General features: G+C 43.9%; 4 protein-coding genes across 4 annotated transcripts; 3 read left to right on the top strand and 1 right to left on the bottom strand.

Moving 5' to 3' along the window:
* Nucleotides 1–1,238: 1,238 nt before the first annotated feature.
* On the top strand, nucleotides 1,239–3,040 carry O0I10_010198 (uncharacterized protein; the record flags this gene model as incomplete). Its single annotated transcript, XM_058490181.1, has 3 exons — nucleotides 1,239–2,228; nucleotides 2,291–2,930; nucleotides 3,000–3,040. The coding sequence occupies 3 exons, from the start codon at nucleotides 1,239–1,241 to the stop codon at nucleotides 3,038–3,040; spliced, it is 1,671 nt and encodes a 556-aa protein (XP_058339037.1).
* Nucleotides 3,041–3,366: 326 nt separating this feature from the next.
* O0I10_010199 (uncharacterized protein) lies at nucleotides 3,367–5,966 on the bottom strand (the record flags this gene model as incomplete). Its single annotated transcript, XM_058490182.1, has 2 exons — nucleotides 3,367–5,516; nucleotides 5,591–5,966. The coding sequence occupies 2 exons, from the start codon at nucleotides 5,964–5,966 to the stop codon at nucleotides 3,367–3,369; spliced, it is 2,526 nt and encodes an 841-aa protein (XP_058339038.1).
* Nucleotides 5,967–8,763: 2,797 nt separating this feature from the next.
* O0I10_010200 (uncharacterized protein) lies at nucleotides 8,764–11,825 on the top strand (the record flags this gene model as incomplete). Its single annotated transcript, XM_058490183.1, has 6 exons — nucleotides 8,764–9,153; nucleotides 9,208–9,255; nucleotides 9,314–10,256; nucleotides 10,327–10,878; nucleotides 10,945–11,717; nucleotides 11,790–11,825. 6 exons carry the CDS (start codon nucleotides 8,764–8,766, stop codon nucleotides 11,823–11,825), a joined length of 2,742 nt encoding a protein of 913 aa, XP_058339039.1.
* Nucleotides 11,826–12,479: 654 nt separating this feature from the next.
* Nucleotides 12,480–14,958, top strand: O0I10_010201 (uncharacterized protein; the record flags this gene model as incomplete). The annotated part of the gene is made up of 8 exons (XM_058490184.1): nucleotides 12,480–12,543; nucleotides 12,615–12,692; nucleotides 12,770–13,468; nucleotides 13,537–13,548; nucleotides 13,612–13,758; nucleotides 13,820–13,849; nucleotides 13,913–14,385; nucleotides 14,440–14,958. The coding sequence occupies 8 exons, from the start codon at nucleotides 12,480–12,482 to the stop codon at nucleotides 14,956–14,958; spliced, it is 2,022 nt and encodes a 673-aa protein (XP_058339040.1).
* Nucleotides 14,959–18,059: the final 3,101 nt, after the last annotated feature.

The raw sequence follows: 18,059 nt of genomic DNA on the forward strand, positions 1-18,059 counted from the left end.
TGTCATGGCTCTAAATAAACACTACTTTTGGGTTGGATTGTAAAGACAACAGGCAAGGGAGGCTCACTAAATTGCCACCCAAAGGAATAAAATCAAACATTACACATGTCAGGGTAGTAATCAATGATCGTTTACTCGGTATTTCTCCAAATGATCATGCACGTTGTCATCATAAGGCTCGAAATCCAATCCAACGGATGGTTTATAGCGCGTGACCCATCATCATTATCCTATACTCAACCATCACCTCCCGTTTCCAGGAACACTTGTAACCATGGATATGAAATCTCGGAAAAGTCTTTGAGCGTGGGTATGAACTTGTATTGTGTGTGGGTGTGAGTAAGCGTGTACGTGTGTGTGTGTGTATTCTTTTATGGGCTTGGCAATAGAACGGGTGGCAACCACATGCACACACACAAACAAAAGACACAGCAGCCCGTGCGTCTTACCTAACCCTATATCCTTTTACGGAAGGTATCGATCGCCACTTCTCCCACACTTTCCCTGGGCCAGGCTACGACTTTCCATAACGTACGTTCTATAGCGTTAAATACATTACTTGTGTATCTGTAACCCCAATCCTCATTCACACGGGAAAACCTTGAGTGAGCTTTAAGCATTACACGGGAGATCTATTACCACACACAAAACCCCTTGCAGCTGCATGATCGCTCTTTTTTTCTATTGATGCTGAGATGCTGCAAGAAAAGGGGTCACTGCTCAAACCTGCTTCCATTGCGGAGAACACAAGATTACAACTATTGGGGATTTGCTCACATTGAATTATAACCGGACATGTCAAATGGAGCTATATCATACCGCTGAGTGGTGCATCATTGCGGAGATCTACATGGAACAACAATCTTATCCATTATCAATGATGTTATTATCAAAATGACAATGTACAATCCTATGCTAGCTTGTATGTGCTCCTTTCCTACATGCAGCTATCTTGTCCTCGGTATGCAACCTAATGCAAAAAGAACAACACCTTATACATACATTCAACAAAGGAAGAGCTATTCATCCGAAACGAAGAACTCAGTGTTGCACACCCAGCTGGAGGCGGAGACCAATGAGCCATCCAAAAGGCTCCCTGGGTCTATAGTCCTTCCCCGCATTTCAGCAACAAGTTACCCTCTTTACCAGTTTTGGCAGTGTTTCTGTTTCATGGGAAAATAAAGTAAAAGGATCAAGCGGAACTTTTAGCTTCCACGTTCTCTTCCCCACTTTTTATCATGTCCACAACAGAAACAACTTTAACGGACACGTCAATGAATAATGATGACTTGGCAAACGCATTGCTTCAAAAAGTACCAGCAACAACAGAATCCAAAGGCGATGGCCACCATGGTGAGCAACCTGTCAAGATACGCAAGAAACCAGGCCGTAAGCCCAATCCAGCATCGCCTGCACTGCGTAAGGCACAAAATCGCGCTGCACAAAGAGCCTTTCGTGAGCGTAAAGAAAGACATTTGCGTGAACTAGAGGCCACTGTTAAGCAAATGCGAGAAGAACGTGAGCAACTTCAAGCTGAAAACGAGCAACTCAAGCATGACTCGGATGTGCTCAAATCCGAAAACTGGTATCTCAAGGGCATCGTGCTTACCTTGCAGCTGGTCTGCTATCGACACAATTTGGTGATTCCACAACATAGTCCATACATGAATGAGGAGGCATTGGGGATGTTGGCACAATCCATTCCCGAACCTATTGCGGCCTATATTAGTGCCAACGCTAATAACAAATTACCCATCCCATCCCGGTGGCAAAATAATACTACTACATCATTCGAGCTCACTGGTGGTGCTTCGATGGCTCCCAAGAAACCACGTAATCGCTTCTTGTCACAAGGATCCATTGTTATCACCAAAGATGGTATTCAATCACTGCCAAAGTTGCAAGAAGCACCCCGTTCATTTCCGATTGACAATAACAACAACAACAACGAGGCATTTTCTGATCCTGAAATTGCTTTGCCCGCTTTATCGCCTGTGATGCCACAAGTGCCTTCAAGCCCACCACCACCCACCACGCAACAACAACAACAACCCATACGCATGCAGCCACCTAATCCACCACCACCACCACCATCATCATCACAGCATGAAGATACCATCACATCCAACCTTGCTGCTATTCAAATTTTACGTTTACGCTTGCGTCTTCAATCGGTGTGCCAGCAAATTGATACACAACATTTTGCAATTCAACCTACGGTCTTACAGGTAAGGAAAAGGAGGATAATAGAAAAGGATGGGAGATGATGGTTGACATGTATTGTCATTAGTTGACGATTCCTCATGACCCACGTATTGATCTCATCCCTACGCCCCATATGCGTGATCGCATGATTCTCTTCCGTGACCTATTTGATTTGGATGATTGCCTACGATGTCTTATCGGCAATTCAACGTTCCATGGAGGTGATCCTGCCGTGCCATCCAACTGGCAGCTCCCACCTGAATTCTTTGACAAGTTTTGGTTCTTGACTACTGATTTTTCATTGCAACGTATCACAAACAAATGGCGCAAGGCTCAAGGATTGGATGAATTGCAGCAGCAGAATTCAAACGATCATGTCAGCAATAATGCCACCGGTGGTCAATCTTTACCCGACATGTCTGAGCTAGCCAGTTTCTTTTTCCCGTCAACACAACAACAGCAACAACAAACATCATCATCCTCATTCTCATCCTCATCATCCAGCAGCATCAGCAGCAAAAGTAGTAGTGCCGATGAGGGTGGTGATGTATTTTGCTCGCCTATTCAGCTCACCCATCATAGCGGGTACAGTGGCAAAAGAGGAGATGACGATTATACATATGGTGATATCGTGTTTGGAGATAAAGATGTCGTCATGGGAATGGATGTTTGCCCACCTTGGGATGATGCTCTTATGTCGGCTTCCCCCACGGATCAGGATTATGGTATGTATTGTCATTTTTTGGAGGGAGGTTTTTGAATGAGGAATCTAATCTCTTTGTTTTCCTTTTTAGACACGCTTATGGAAAGCCTGATCCACACCGAAAACGAGTAATACCAATTCATAATCTTCATTCGATCATCCCCAACAACACCCTTCATCTTCTTTGTCTTCCTCTCATCACCCTATCTATGTATGTAAAATAATCGTTCCTCCTTTTTCTCATTTGCACCTGCAAATGCTGTACATGTTGTTCTATAAATATCATTCATTATTATGTGTATCCTTTGTCATGAAAAGAAATTGCAGTAGTGTGTATATTAATGCAGAATGTTTGATCTATGTGCGGAAGAGGAGATAGAGGGAGAGAATGAATGTGTGTGAGAGTGTGTGTGTTGCATATGGTACAGTCGGGTGGAAAAAAGGGGAGATGAGGGAATTTAAGAAGAATTGTTACTGCTGCTGCTGCTGCTGCTATGGAGTCGTCGTAAGAGAACCCGCTCTTCATCGATTTCATGCTTGCTCAAATGGGGTATGTGCCGATCGGCTAAAGCAAGTTGATACACGCGATTGTAATCATACATGGGTCCTTGTTGGTTGCCACGATCCCATCCAAGTGCAAATGCACTGCTGATCATCCGTAATAGAAATTCCTCGCGTCTTATCTTGCTGTTCTTGTTACGTTGGTAATCGTAAGCTGCATCCTTGATAGCACTCTCCAATGATCGATCCGGTGAGTTGTTATCAAAGAGATAGGCATTGTACTCTTCACGACTTGTGACAATAGGTGCATGGGTTGTTCGATCACGTATCACACGGACATCTCGTTCTTGTTGTTGCATGGATGATGGACGATCGATCAAGAATTCCTTTAGACCACCAGCACCAGTAGAAATGACGGGTGTACCAAACAACAAGCCTTCCGCTGCCACAAGTCCAAAGCTCTCGGTCACACTTGGCACATACATGAAATCAGCAGCTGCACGACAAAGAGTGAGCCATCGACGCTGTTGTGAAGCAGATGACAACACCACTACATTCTCTGGATACTTGTCTTGTAACGCCTTGACCCATTTAAGTGGATAGTTGTTGGGTTGTCCAATCACCACAAATTTCATGTCGTTCTCCACAAAATGATGTGCTGCCTCTTCAAATGTCTCGAGTCCTTTGTTGTATTGAAATCGGCCAACAAAGAGCACCACAGGTCGTGTGAGATCAGCTTCCGATAACACCTTGCGTCGAATCAAATACTTTTTGGCCTGATCCTTCGCATATAATACAAAGTCTTTGTTGTTGGTTGATAAATGCCATGATGATTCCTCTCGTTGAGCCATTGAGTTGTTTTGATGTGATTTGAGCATGTCCAATGCATATTCGGAAAAGACGGCACGGCGTTGGATCAACACCTTGTTGGAAAATGGATCAAGCGCACCATAATCAACACCATTGGTGATACCGAAAAATCGCATTTGCTCCGCCTTGCGTAGAATACCATCCATCACAAATTCCTTGAGATAGAAATCATCACGACCTTCAACAATATCCTTGGCCATTTGACGACTGACAAAGGTGACAACATCCGCATAATCGATACCAAGACTGGACATGAAAGTGCGTTGATCACGTGTGTAAGGTTTGAGGGCATCTGTGTCTTCATTGATGTCATTGAAGAACCTGGCGGCATTGGTATAGCGGATCGAATACTGTAATTCATCAAGATAATCGTGCATCGTGTAGACAATGGCAGGCGTACGTGCACCCAATTGATTACGTCGTTCGAAATCACGCATGTATAAGGCTGTGTAAGCATTGGTAGCACCGTGAATATGGATGACATCCACGTGTCGGCTGGCCATCTGAGTAGGTGCAAATAGCGGCGTCTCATCAGCTGCAGCTGCTTGATGTGCAAGGAATTCGGCAGCGGCTTTGGTGAAATACTGATCCTTCCATTCCTGTGGCAAATCCTTTGGTGTCGAATAAATGTTTTGTACTTTGCTGGCACGAAACGCCTTGTTGAATGGCTTCCGGTTGCCAGGTCCAATCAGGTAAACAGGTACTTGTTCACTCGCTGGGATCGGAACTTGCATTTCCAATTGCTGCTGCTGTTGATAGTGTTCCAATGCTTCATCATAGGTCATATTCACCATTGCACCATCCACCCATGTAGCGTTGATAATTGGACCATCATCCAAGGTCGTGGCTGCTATGGTGATATTTGGCTGAGGCGGTGGCGGTGGCGGATTGAACACGTGCATCATCTTCCACACGCGGAATTCAACAGGCACCAATCGACCCTCATTATCGCGAACATCCACCACGAGATCTGTCACTCTATCCACCTTGTATTTCTTCTTGATGTATGAATAAAATGGCATCACCACAGCTGCATTGACTGTCCCAGATCGTTGCTGTGCTGCCGCCAGGGCAGTGACAACCATTCCCATGCCACCCATGGATGCCACACCAAACTCTTTGGTCACATGATAAATAGTTGCCCCTTGTACAAGTGATGTAGTGGTGCTGCTGCTCCTGGTTACGTATTGCGTATCATCCAAGTGTCGATATTGCATCTTTGGAAATTCTCGTAATGCTATAATGCGTGGCACAAACCAGAACGGTAAGAAACTTGTCTAATGTCACACAAAATCGATTCTTATTTCTTACCTATGCGGATGGATGCCGTTTTGCTATGTAAAAGACGACTGCCAACAAGGACACCCACAAATTGAATTACACCAAGCAAGACCATGAGAACGAATAAAACATGCCACCATCGCCATCTTCGATCATATTTCGAAAAGAATGAACGTGAACGAGTAGGCCGATCATGCGTTAAAGGAAGTCGATGATTGGATGGTCTACGTCGTTTCCATACAGGAGGCAATGCTGAAGAAGACAATGGCGATTGGGTGCAAGTGATTGTAGAAGAGGAAGAAGGGATGGTGGTAGCTGTCCACGCGCCAGAATTTCTTCGATGAAAGCCAGTGGTTGTGATGCTGTACATGTCGCCGCGTAGTCCATTAGGCGGCGGTGGCGCCATTGTAGTGGGGTAATGAGTGGAAAGGGGTTTGTTGGTACCTGACACACACACACACGGATACACCGAGAGAGAGGTGGAAGATATAAAAAGAAAGAGAGAAAGAGAGAAAAAGGAAGGAAAAGAACTACTGCTTGCACTGCCCTGTTTCTTTTTTCAACATCAGCATCGTTTCCAGTTTCACCGTTCCTCCTTGTTCTAAACGCCCATTGGATGATGGTTATTTTTTGTTCACCTCCAAAAGGGAGAACCTTTTTCTTTTACGCACTAAAACACAATGATCGTCGCCATGGCCTGGACAAGCTTCCTCTTTTCGATTGCAATCCCTTTGTTAGGTATAACAAACAAGGTTGACTGTAGTTAAAGCTGCATTGGTGGCCAATAATAAAGCATCCATTGGTGTAACCCAAAATGTGTCTCCATCATCATCACTATGGTGTCAATCTCAACTTTGAATACAGGCTTCTTGAAGTAACATTGCTAACATGACCAACTCTAATGCACAAACAAGCACCTTGGAGTCATTTACTACTAGGCTTGGTCTTGGATGGCAAATAGCTAAAGTCACGCCACAATGGGTTGTCGTCGTAAAAGATGATTTGACGATCCCAAAGGAAAAGGGTTCTCGACACCCTGCGGAGTCATCATCGGGCCTCTTTGCAAAAAAGAACTCATATTACTGTTGATATTGAATTCATTATGCATTATAGCAAAGACTTCTTGGTTTTTTTTTTTTGCCTAGATTAAGTAAATTTCTCAAGAAGGCCGCCATGACCATATTATTGTGTCCCGTTGATGATGCACGGTCTCCATCAGGTTAACGTTCTCGACCATCTTGGCAAACTAAAATTACGCTAGTACATTGTAGTTGTTATCGCTTGCCTATGTATACCCCGAACACGTCTTTTGTTGGGGTGATAACAACAGCTCGGGTAATAGAATGACAGCTGTAGTAGTGATGATGTTAATCCTTGAATTGATGCTGCATATGCTTGTGGTGGTCCACCCCAACATGGCTTTCATCCACCCTACTACACCGCCTATGACAGCTTTAGATTACTTTACATCATGAGCAATATGGGTTTTAATGGGCTCTACATCATATCACAGCATCCATGCAGTAGTAGAGCAGGTCTCTCAGCTGTCTCTAGGACAATGTGAGCCTCCCTTGTAGCATAATATCAACAGGTTTAAATACATATCCTCATTATACAATGTTCACAAAGGTACTTGTAGACATGATTTTTTTCATCCACTGTATTTGGCGTTAACAACAAACCTTGAGAAGGTGACTCTACATCTAAACTAATTAACCCACGGTTCTGCCCCCTGACTTGAAAGGATATTGCCAAACGCTCGGACGAGCAACCTATTAGGTATGAGAAGCCCAACATTTAGATGCCTTTGGGAAAACGGCTAGATGATCAAAGCATCCTTAGGAATGGTTTGTTGATGATTTGAATGTTGCATCACGTACTTTTGGCCAAAAAATATTTCCCGCTTCATCAATCATTCTGGGATTGGCTAGTAAAAATTGACTACAATGTTGATATTGCTATAGGTAATGTTGGCTGGCAACATCGACCCGAGATTGCGTTTCGGCATATGCTCTTTCATTCAGTGTATGGCATGGTTTGTGTGTTGACTAGGATACTAGGATTGCATTGATGATGGCTGTGCAAAATCCATCATCTTGCCACAAATCGGGTTTGGTTACATGACCGTGGTATCATTTAACAAAGCGAAGCCTTCATTTCACGAGTAAGGAACAACATGGTGGTCTTGACAATGATCGAAGACGATATAAAAAAGAATCAGCTATTAGCATTTCAACCTTGGGATACATGTAAAAATGCCGACCATGACTCCAGCAGAAACCACCACGTGCATGAAATATGTTCCATGACGACGAGCAATAATATCAATGCAGCATCCCTACTAGCTTAAACAATAGCCATTCATGCTATGCATCCTCATAATCCCGGGTGTGGTTCTCTCTAGGGATTACCTGAATAGGGTATAGGTGGGTTGCCTGAGACATAGGTAATACTTTGTGCACCAAGCTTCTTTACCAGTGAAAGCACAATTAATGATTAATAAAAGAAAGAAATCACCATGTGGCAAAAAAGATCTGCATCGAGTGTTCATGCGTTGAATTAATGCTGCGTAATATTGGGGTTGACTTACCCCTGAATAGCACACGGGTCATTAACTGATTATTGGGAATCACCACTTGTTGAGTGTGTGTGTGTGTGTGCCTTGATTGTTTGAAACATGCATCCCTTTCATGCAGGGTGGAAGTTTTCCTTGTTGGATAGCTTTCTCCTTCCCACACACATTCCCCCATGCTACTACGCCTACTATTACCACCCTATCTTTATGATAATGTAGGTGTGTATAGGTGTATACACTAGTATCCTTTTCTCCCTTAGCACCTTGTACTCCCGTTGTTGTTGTATACTTTGCATTGCGCATCACAAATCCCGACGGCCAAGGTGCCTCTGTTTGTCACACCTAAGCACCAGATGTGGGGTGAGATGCTACCGAGCCGACTCATGTATGGTAGACGACAGCAAGTGCAGCAGCAATAATAGCAGCAGGCGTTTGGGATCTGTACTTGACTAGGGCGCACAGAATGCTTGCCATGCAGACGCCACCCATTCCTTTTTACTTGTAACCCTCTCTCTCTCTCTTCCTTCTCTCCTTTCTCTTTTTCTTTCTTTCTTTCTTTCTTTTCTTTCTCCTTTCACTGCTTGCTTTCTCTACGATAGCATAACACAGAGCCATTTCATACTTGGCCATGTCAAAAGTTCCAGCAATCAATACCCAAGTCCAACGTCAACGTGCTTCCCAATTCACTTCCGAATCAGCACCCGGGCCACTTGACCAAGACAATGTAGCATTGCATAAAGACACAACACTTTACGAGCAAGACGAGCAAGATGACTTGGACGAGGAAGACGAAGACGACGACGATTCAACGTTCACTTCTTCTCCCAGTATCCCTGACGAGAATATCAATTTCGACTTGGTGTACGCGTTACACACATTCGTAGCAACCGTAGAGGGACAAGCATCCGTTTTCAAAGGAGACGCCCTGACATTGCTGGATGACTCCAACTCATATTGGTGGCTCGTTAGCGTTCTCAAAACATCCGAAGTGGGTTACATCCCTGCCGAGAATATTGAGGTACCTTTTTGATTCATTTAATATTGAAGGGTGTTAATTTATGTACTCTATTAGACTCCATTTGAGCGCTTGGCACGACTTAACAAGCATCGTAATGTCGAGGTTTGTCAATATTGGGGATGAGTTGTTTATCATCTTGTTAAAACATTGCTTATCATAGGTGACTGCAATGGATCAAGCAGTGCATTATATTCCTCAAGCATCCAAGAATAGCACGGCGACTGGTAGCAAGATGCCGAAACGAAGGGTGACCATGAATAAGGATTTGAATGTTCAAGTACAGATCATCTTGGTGGGTGATGATGGAGAGCAACAAGTTGGAGAAGCATACGAAGAATGGGAGGAAAGCATGGTGACCGAATGCAGTGATGATGATGATGACGACGACGACGACAATGATTTTGAAAGCATGGATGAAAAGGAGCAAGAACAAGACGACATCGGAGTTCATCATGATTCTTTGCAGCACCGTGCCTCACATCAGGAGAGTAGTACCACAACCGCAACAGCAGCATCGGTGTCACAGCAACAATCATTACCTGATAGCAACACCACAACATCGTCTAATTCTTCTACCTCATCCACTTCTACGCCACCTAATGCAATCTCGACTCCTTCAACAATCAACAACAACAACAAACAGCCTACTTCAGGAACAACAACAACACCAGTGGGTTCATTATGGCGACTATTTTCTCGGGGCAAAAAGGATAACAATATCAAGCCCAGCTCTGTTATTCCCGCTCGTGTCTCATCGGAAGATGCCGATAGTGGATCCGTTTCTTCACTTGCCTCTTCGGTCATATCCGAAGATAGAACAGCCCCTCGCAACCATCATGCAACAAGCAGCAACAACAACAACAACCAACTTGCTGTCCTCCGTGTATTTGCAGGAAACGTCAATGTAGGGGCCATGTATCACTCCATGCTAGTTGATGAGAATACCAGTGCCGAGCAGTTATTGATCCAAGCTATGGAACGCTTTCATATTGCACAAATTGAAAACAAGGCTTCAGGTGGTGGACGATCATCCTCTCGTACTATTACACCTACCAATGGTAGTGGAGTGGAATATTATTTGACAGTCAAGCCCATGAATGGAGGTAAAGAGGAGGAGGAGGTTTTCTTGAATGCATGTATAGGGTTATATAACAAGTATTCTTCTCCTTTTAGATGAAGTGACATTGGCACCACAAGATAAACCATTGGCCATCTTTCGCTCTATGACTGATCAGCTGACAACACCCATGCCATCATTGGCACATGTCAAAAAGTTCTCCCAGCAATTTGCATCATCGACTTCTTCCACTGATTCTCGAAGATCGACCTTATTACATCAGCGACAGCAACAACATGGCAGCGGAGAAGATTCCATTATTCGATTCTATTTGCATAAACGTATTCGACGAGTCAACGAACGCGAAGGCCAAGTGTATGTCAAAGTGTCACTGTATACCAACAACACCAACAAACAAGGCACCACCGCTACCAGCAACAACAACAACAGCAGCAGCATCCCATCAGCATTTTCAGCAGCCAAAAGTTTGAGGCGTAAAAAGGTTGAACCAAGTGAAGCTGCTCGAGAACGCATTGACAAGTTGATTGCCGTATCATCCACTGTGACGATTGCTGATCTCACTGAAATTGCTCTTGACAAGTTTCATATTGTTCCACATGGAGACAATGATCATTATCGCATGGCAGTTTCAACACAACATACCCAAGGTAAGTAACGACATCACTTTACCAAAGTCTTCATTATGCCAAGTTGCTCACATGTTTTTATAATAGAGAAATCACTCAATCCTTCCACCAAAGTGATCGAAGTCTTGCATGATGATGCACCTGGCAGTACCCGAGACAATGGAGAGAAGCTCTTCACACTACGAAAGATGCATGGCCCATCTCGATCATCCTCTCGTGAAGGACAACAACGATCTTTACAACATGCACTCAAGACAACAACAACATCACGAGTAAGCAATCATCAGCAAGGCCGGTCCTCGCCCATTCCTGTTACTCAACTTGATACCAAAATACGCGATGTATTACAACGAGTGGATTCAGCACTTGAACAACTTGGCCATGACAATAACAACAACAACAACAAACGAGCTGGATCCTCAAGCAATTCATCATCATCATCATCATCCCCCATATTAGCTGTGGCACGTAATCCCGAAGGAGGTGTGGATATGATCTTGGCGCATGGTGCCCTTATCAGCAAACCATTGGCTCGAAATCAGACTCAATACTCATTACTCGCCAAGGTGCCTGACGAAGATCGACTGTGTCTTGCTGCACAAAAGGTTGTTCAATTACCAAGCCAGCGAGCTGTCAGCACTCAGTTGAAACATGTGACAGAGCAAGATCTCGATTCACTTGCACGATTTGCTACTACCTACATTGATACCCATGATCGAAGCAAGATCAGCCGCAAACCCTTGGTGGCTACTACTAGTAGTGCTACTCAAGGCCTTAATGAGGATCCCAATTCAGCACCATCATTAGACGTCCTAGGTGGAAACGGTGGACAAATGTCGAGCATGGATGATTTGGAAAAGGTAACATGATTGATCATGAACCACTACACACACAGTTATGACATTGGAAGCTCATTGTGCATTTGATGATAGGAATTCCAACGCATTATTGCCGCTCATGCCTTTTAGGTTACACGATTTTACCCCAAGACAAAGATGATCATGCATCTGCTGTAGAATACCTTTTCAATAACATTATTCAAATATCCAAGAAACAATATATATATATATACTATGTTCATCATTCAAAGACAGCTACAATGACTTTTTCCCTCTACGTAGTTGGGTCATTTCTTTGTTATATATATCATCTTGGCTATAAACTGTGCAACCTGCAGCCATATACTAGCCCAATCGCCGGATTCGGAGTGTACTTGACGTCCCGTGAGAATTGGTCTTGTCAATGGGAATAGAACCATTGTATGGCTTGCTCCACAATTTAAAGGTAGCGAGCATGCTTGGGCTACTTTACACGATAAATGTTCATATATAGCATCGTTGTTATAGCCCTATTGGTAAGTACGCACAACCTAATGGAATGATGATGACTATAATATCACACATCTCAAACTCCTCTATGAATACGCCAACAAAGCATTTTCGCACGAAGTATTGGTGCGATGTACCGACCAGCATCGTTATGTAATATACAATCTGGCCTGAGAAGAAGTATGTCCCATTCACTGCCGCCCTAATACCCTCCACTCTACTCCTTCATATTTGATCTTCTTTCTCCCATCCCTTTTTTCTTTCTTCTTTTCACAAAGACTTCACTCCAACACCATGGTGACCTTGACAATGGATAAGCAGACAATCGAAATCCCAAATGATGTGCCTGGCGAGTCGCGTAAGTGATATCTATGGCTTTTCCTTGTCTCCCACCCATTTTTTCTTTCATTACTAAAGCTATCCATGTAGCGATTTTGAGACGCACACCTGAGTTGATGGATTCATTTGTGCCTGGTATCAACAATCTCTATGATCTCTTTTATAATGGTAGGTTGATGAACAATTCATTGCGTGTCAAGGTGGGGAGGGAAGGATCTAAAATTAAAGCGACGATACAATTTTAGGCTACAAGCTATCTCGCGACCAACCATGTCTTGGAGAAAGACCCATTCTCGATCGAACAACGGGTGAACGCGCCAAGCATTTCGAATGGCAGACCTATGAACAAGTTGCTGAACGTGTGGACAACTTTGGCAGTGGCCTTAAGCATGTGTTACAACAAATCGGTGAGACGCGTCCCAAGCAGATCCCCATTGGCATTTGGTCCGTGAATCGTCCTGAATGGCATATCGTTGACTGGGCATGTGCTGCTCACAGTCTTTATGTGGTGGCTCTCTATGATACATTGGGTCCTGATACGGTGGAATACGTGGTGAATCATGCTGAAATCCAAGTCGTTGTATGCAGCAAGGAGCACGTTACCGACCTCCTCAAGCTCAGAAGCAAGCTACCTCAACTCAAGGCTATTATATCGTTTGATACATTGGAGAAGGAACAAAGTCAAGCATTGCATGCATGGGCTGAAGAGAAGGACTTGTTGTTGGTGGAATTTGCAAACGTTGAACAGCATGGCAAGGAGAAGCCTGTACCCCACAATCCAGCTCAACGCTCTGATCTCGCTTGTATCATGTACACTAGCGGCACCACAGGCAAATCCAAGGGCGTCATGCTCACTCAAGGCAACTTTGTGGCAGCTGTCAGTGGAGCTATCTACAATGTCAAGTCATCTCCAGCTGATGTAGGCATATCCTATCTTCCCCTTGGTAAGTAATAAGAAAACGCGTGATGAAATGGGAACTGGTATACTTACAACAACATTGTTAAATAATAGGCCACATCTATGGTAAGATTGTAATGGATGAAAATGCCAACGATGGATCATGACTTATACAAAATGATATCACAGGTCGAGTGGCGGATGCATTTACAGTGGCAGGTGGAGCGAGTTTGGGTTTCTTCAGTGGAAAGATCGACAATCTTTTCGAGGATATGCAGATTTTAAAGCCAACACTCTTCAACACGGTGCCTCGTTTATTGAATCGTATATACGCTGGTAAGCTTTTTTACAAAAGAAGGAGAAATACAACGGTATTCATCATGAGTGACATTTACAGGTATTGTACAAAGTACACTTCAAGCACCAGGTATGATGAAGAAATCCCCCGCGTCATAAATATGGAATAGCTCACTGAGAATTGCCCATGTAGGACCAAAAGGAGCGCTTTTCCGCAAAGCTATTGCTACCAAATTGGAGAATCTTGAACAAGGCAAAGGCACGCAACACCCTGTGTACGATCGACTCTTATTTGACAAGGTGCGTCAGGTGCTTGGTGGTCGTGTACGCTTCATCAATACTGGTGCTGCTCCTTTGGGCAAGGAAGTTATGCAACTTTTACGTGTCACACTACTTGCAGATATCCGAGAGTCCTATGGGGCCACAGAAAGCAATGCGACACTTACCATGCAGATCGAAGGAGATCCGAAGCCTGGTTGTATTGGCATCCCTGCTCCTTGCAACGAGATGAAATTGGTTGATGTGCCCGAGATGAATTATCTAACCACCGACAAACCATATGCACGCGGTGAGATTTGTGTACGAGGTTATAATGTCAGCTTGGGATATTACAAAGATGAGGAAAAGACCAATGAGGCTTTTGACAAGGATGGATTCTATCACACGGTAAGGATATTCATCATGATGACTATATGCATGATTCTCATTTATGCTGTATAGGGTGATATCGGCATGATTGATGAGCGTGGAACCTTCATGGTGATTGATCGCAAAAAGAACATCTTCAAGCTATCTCAAGGCGAATACATTGCACCTGAAAAGATTGAAAACATCTATGCACGTGATATTCTGGTGTCGCAGATCTTTGTATACGGCGATTCTGTGCAAAGCTGTTTGGTGGCTATTGTCGTACCGGATCCACTTGAACTCGGCAAATTGGTCCAAGAAAAGCTGCCCAAGTTCGCATCGCTTAGTTATGAGGAGTTGTGTAATAACCCCGAGGTTCATATCGCTGTCCTTGAACGCATGACGGAGAACGGCAAGCGAGCTGAAATGCGTGGATTTGAATTCGTCAAGGCTATCCATCTCGATTCAAAGCCTTTCACTGTCGAAAACAACCTGCTTACACCATCGCTCAAACTTAAACGACCCGAAGCTCGCAAATTCTTCCAAAAGGAGATCGAACAGCTGTACCAAAAGCTCGCCAATCCATCAGCTGGCAGTGCTGCTCGTTTATAAAGGATGGTGGTTCAACATGTGTGAGAAGTGGTTCCCACTAGGCATAGATGATCTATTATTACTTGACGACTAAGCCATTGAATAAACCCATAAACGATGTACCTTTAGCAAGCTGCCTACGTATTCTTCTTCTATTAGCATTTACACGTCGATGATACATGCTAACTTGATGCACGTGATCCATTGCTCTATCGTCTGCAAGGCAAAAACGAGACTATACTTATATTACCTACAACAAAAGATCCTTGTAGCAGGCTTGTTTTTGGTAAGATCACTTTCTGGTCAACCACGACTTCCATTTTTATGTATGAACAACACTTCCCATGCACGTATACGGAGTGATGTACTCTATCTTATGACTGTACTAGCTCAGTCAAATTAGCTCGGATCAAGAAACTTGGATGATGGAAATGCTCGGCTGGAGCAGGAGAATCGTTCACATGCATTGGTTTGGGCAACAATGGTGAATGGGAGGAATGGGCTATTAGCTCGCTGTATATGGACTATTGTGGATAGCCATAAAGTATAATCCATCAATCCTTCCAGTCATGCAAAGTAGCTGTGTTACACGAACACGACCCTCTGCATCTTTGGCTCTGGCAGGGTCCACCTACTTGACAATGAACAAAGACCACTCTTCATATAGCATCACGCTTACAAACATAAAGGTACCTGTATCTCCAAACTTTACAATGAAACGTGGGCTCTTTAATAGATCAACGTGCTTGTCGGGTTCAAAGGAATCTTGTGTCAAAGTATGAAGTTCATCGTGGGCGATCCCAGATTTCGCAATGTCGCTACCAGCCAAACTGGATCTGGGGGTCGACCTCTTCGACGACGACGACCAAAAAATATTTTTTGGGCTGTTTGCGACATTGAACTTGAAACTTTCACACAAGGTGCTGTTGGCCAAGCCGAGCCCATTGCTCTATTCAAAACCCCACGTTTCATTGTAAAGTTTGGAGATACAGTCACCTTTATGTTTTACCTATGCTGTAAGCGTGGTGGAGTTGCTTTCTCCTAATGGATGGTGTCGGCTGCATTGACGGAAAGATGAAGAGCTGAGCGAAATGGCACGTGATGGTTACACAAACACGTCCTTGATAGGTTGGTGCACAAATGGATGATGATGATGATTGCTTTTAGGAAGGTACGCAAGTAAACAAGGTCCAATAAAGAGGATGTATCAAGGTGACGGCCTATATATGCGTATTTATTATGGATGGATGCATATATCTATGTTGGGTGTGTGGGAGTTGAGCTGCATAAATGATGCGCACGGGCCTAATTGATGCCAGCTCGGGCCAAAGTAAAATCATGAATAGCTTGATTACCATGGCTACGCTCAAGAAGACTCTCTAGTTGTAGCTATTCAAATTCATCCAAGTGTTATAGGATACACTTGATGTACACATTAACAACAGCAGCTGTAGTTGGCGGGGGATGACTTGGTTGTATAAATTCAGGTCGCCAGGGGAACAAGAAAAAGAGCAGCGTCTTCTCCTTTTCCGTTTCACAGTGTAAGGTAAGGTTGTGTCCATATACAAAGTACAAAGCCTTAACTGCTGTCATGACCTTCCATGCACAGCGTCAATGAGTGAACAGGTGGTCAATGGCGACACTTTCCAGTTGCAGACATTCAATACCACGTACACGCACGATCTACCCATGACTGCAGCTTCCCATTCCCAACACAACATGTACGTTCAATCGCTACATTACTTTATTACATATAATTGGCTGCTGTGATACTAAAAGTTCATTTGTAGGTTATCGCTGGTGTATAGATCCAAAGGGACGTCGTGTGTATTCTTCTTTCCATGGTTGACAACAAGGGGATGTCCCTAGCACTCCTTTACATTACTTCTTTGGGTATGGTGACAAGTGAAGCAGATGTTACGGTTGTCATCTTACGCTGCATTTGTTATAGCTTGAACTTGTTGGATGATGGTACCTGTGGCAGAAAGCAGATATTTGATCTCAAAGTACAAGTCATGGTGTGCATCGTTTCATTGGTACGCATAGTATTGGATCTACAAAACAAGTGCTGTTGATTAATGAGCCTTACAATGAAACAGCAGCTGAAGCACAATATGGTTGGCATGGAGATACACTTGTTTGGGGAGCAAGGATGCTATTGGAAAATACCTTGAGGTAAAAAGGCGTTCATCCCGGAATGGTCACGTGCAAATGGATTTAAAGAAGGTATGCAAATGTTGGCAGGATCAAGAAGGCCTTTCCTACGTCATATTACCATTGCCACTTAGCACTTCAAGGGTGTCATCATTGTCCTCTATTGTTTCGGGGAGACGACCATGTTGCTTTAGCGGGAGTCGGCGCCATTCACTTGCCTAAATTGCATCCTCTGTTCGTGTACGATGGATTACCAAGAGGACGGCGACAATGTCTTTCTTGTGTGACTTGGACAACATCTCGGAAGAAGATACACGCATGTCAAAAATGCTATCACGCAAGCCGGCGTTTGGATACAATCAATCACACCAAGGCTCTTCAGACTTATCACTGATGAAGATGCCACACCAATTTATCAGTCTATCAGCATTGCCAGCAACTCTTTTCTCCTTGTTTGTGATTACAGTAATGCCCACGCCCACCATGCAAATATGGACAAGGTGAATGTTGTCGCCCATCGTTTTACTCCCACACATCTCTTTCTTCCATCATACTACTACTCTTTGATTGCTGGAACCTCAAAGCCCTTGGTAAGTATCATTGTGGATGGACCTCTTTCTGAGCGATCCATGTACTCATATTGCGATGATCGTTAGCCTTTCATTGTTATCCTACTTCCATTCTCTTGTTGTCATTGTGATATTTGGCTCTTTGGATAAGGTAAGATCCTGATCATCTTGCTTGAATGAAGCATGTACTCATATCCTTTTTTGATTTAGCTACCTCTCGAGATATATGCAACGCTGGATGAGATTGCGCGCCGCAACCCACATTGGGGGGGGGTGATATGACAGCTTCAGCGTCTTTTACTGATGGCCCAGTGTCAAAGAGGTTGAAGCATAACAAAATGGAGGTTGCGGATGTTCAATCGTATTCCTTGGTGATCGTCGCGCCTTATCCAAGCACAC

Source organism: Lichtheimia ornata (genome assembly GCF_029851405.1).
Source record: "Lichtheimia ornata isolate CBS 291.66 chromosome Unknown scaffold00066, whole genome shotgun sequence".
In the NCBI taxonomy this organism is placed as follows: domain Eukaryota; kingdom Fungi; phylum Mucoromycota; class Mucoromycetes; order Mucorales; family Lichtheimiaceae; genus Lichtheimia; species Lichtheimia ornata.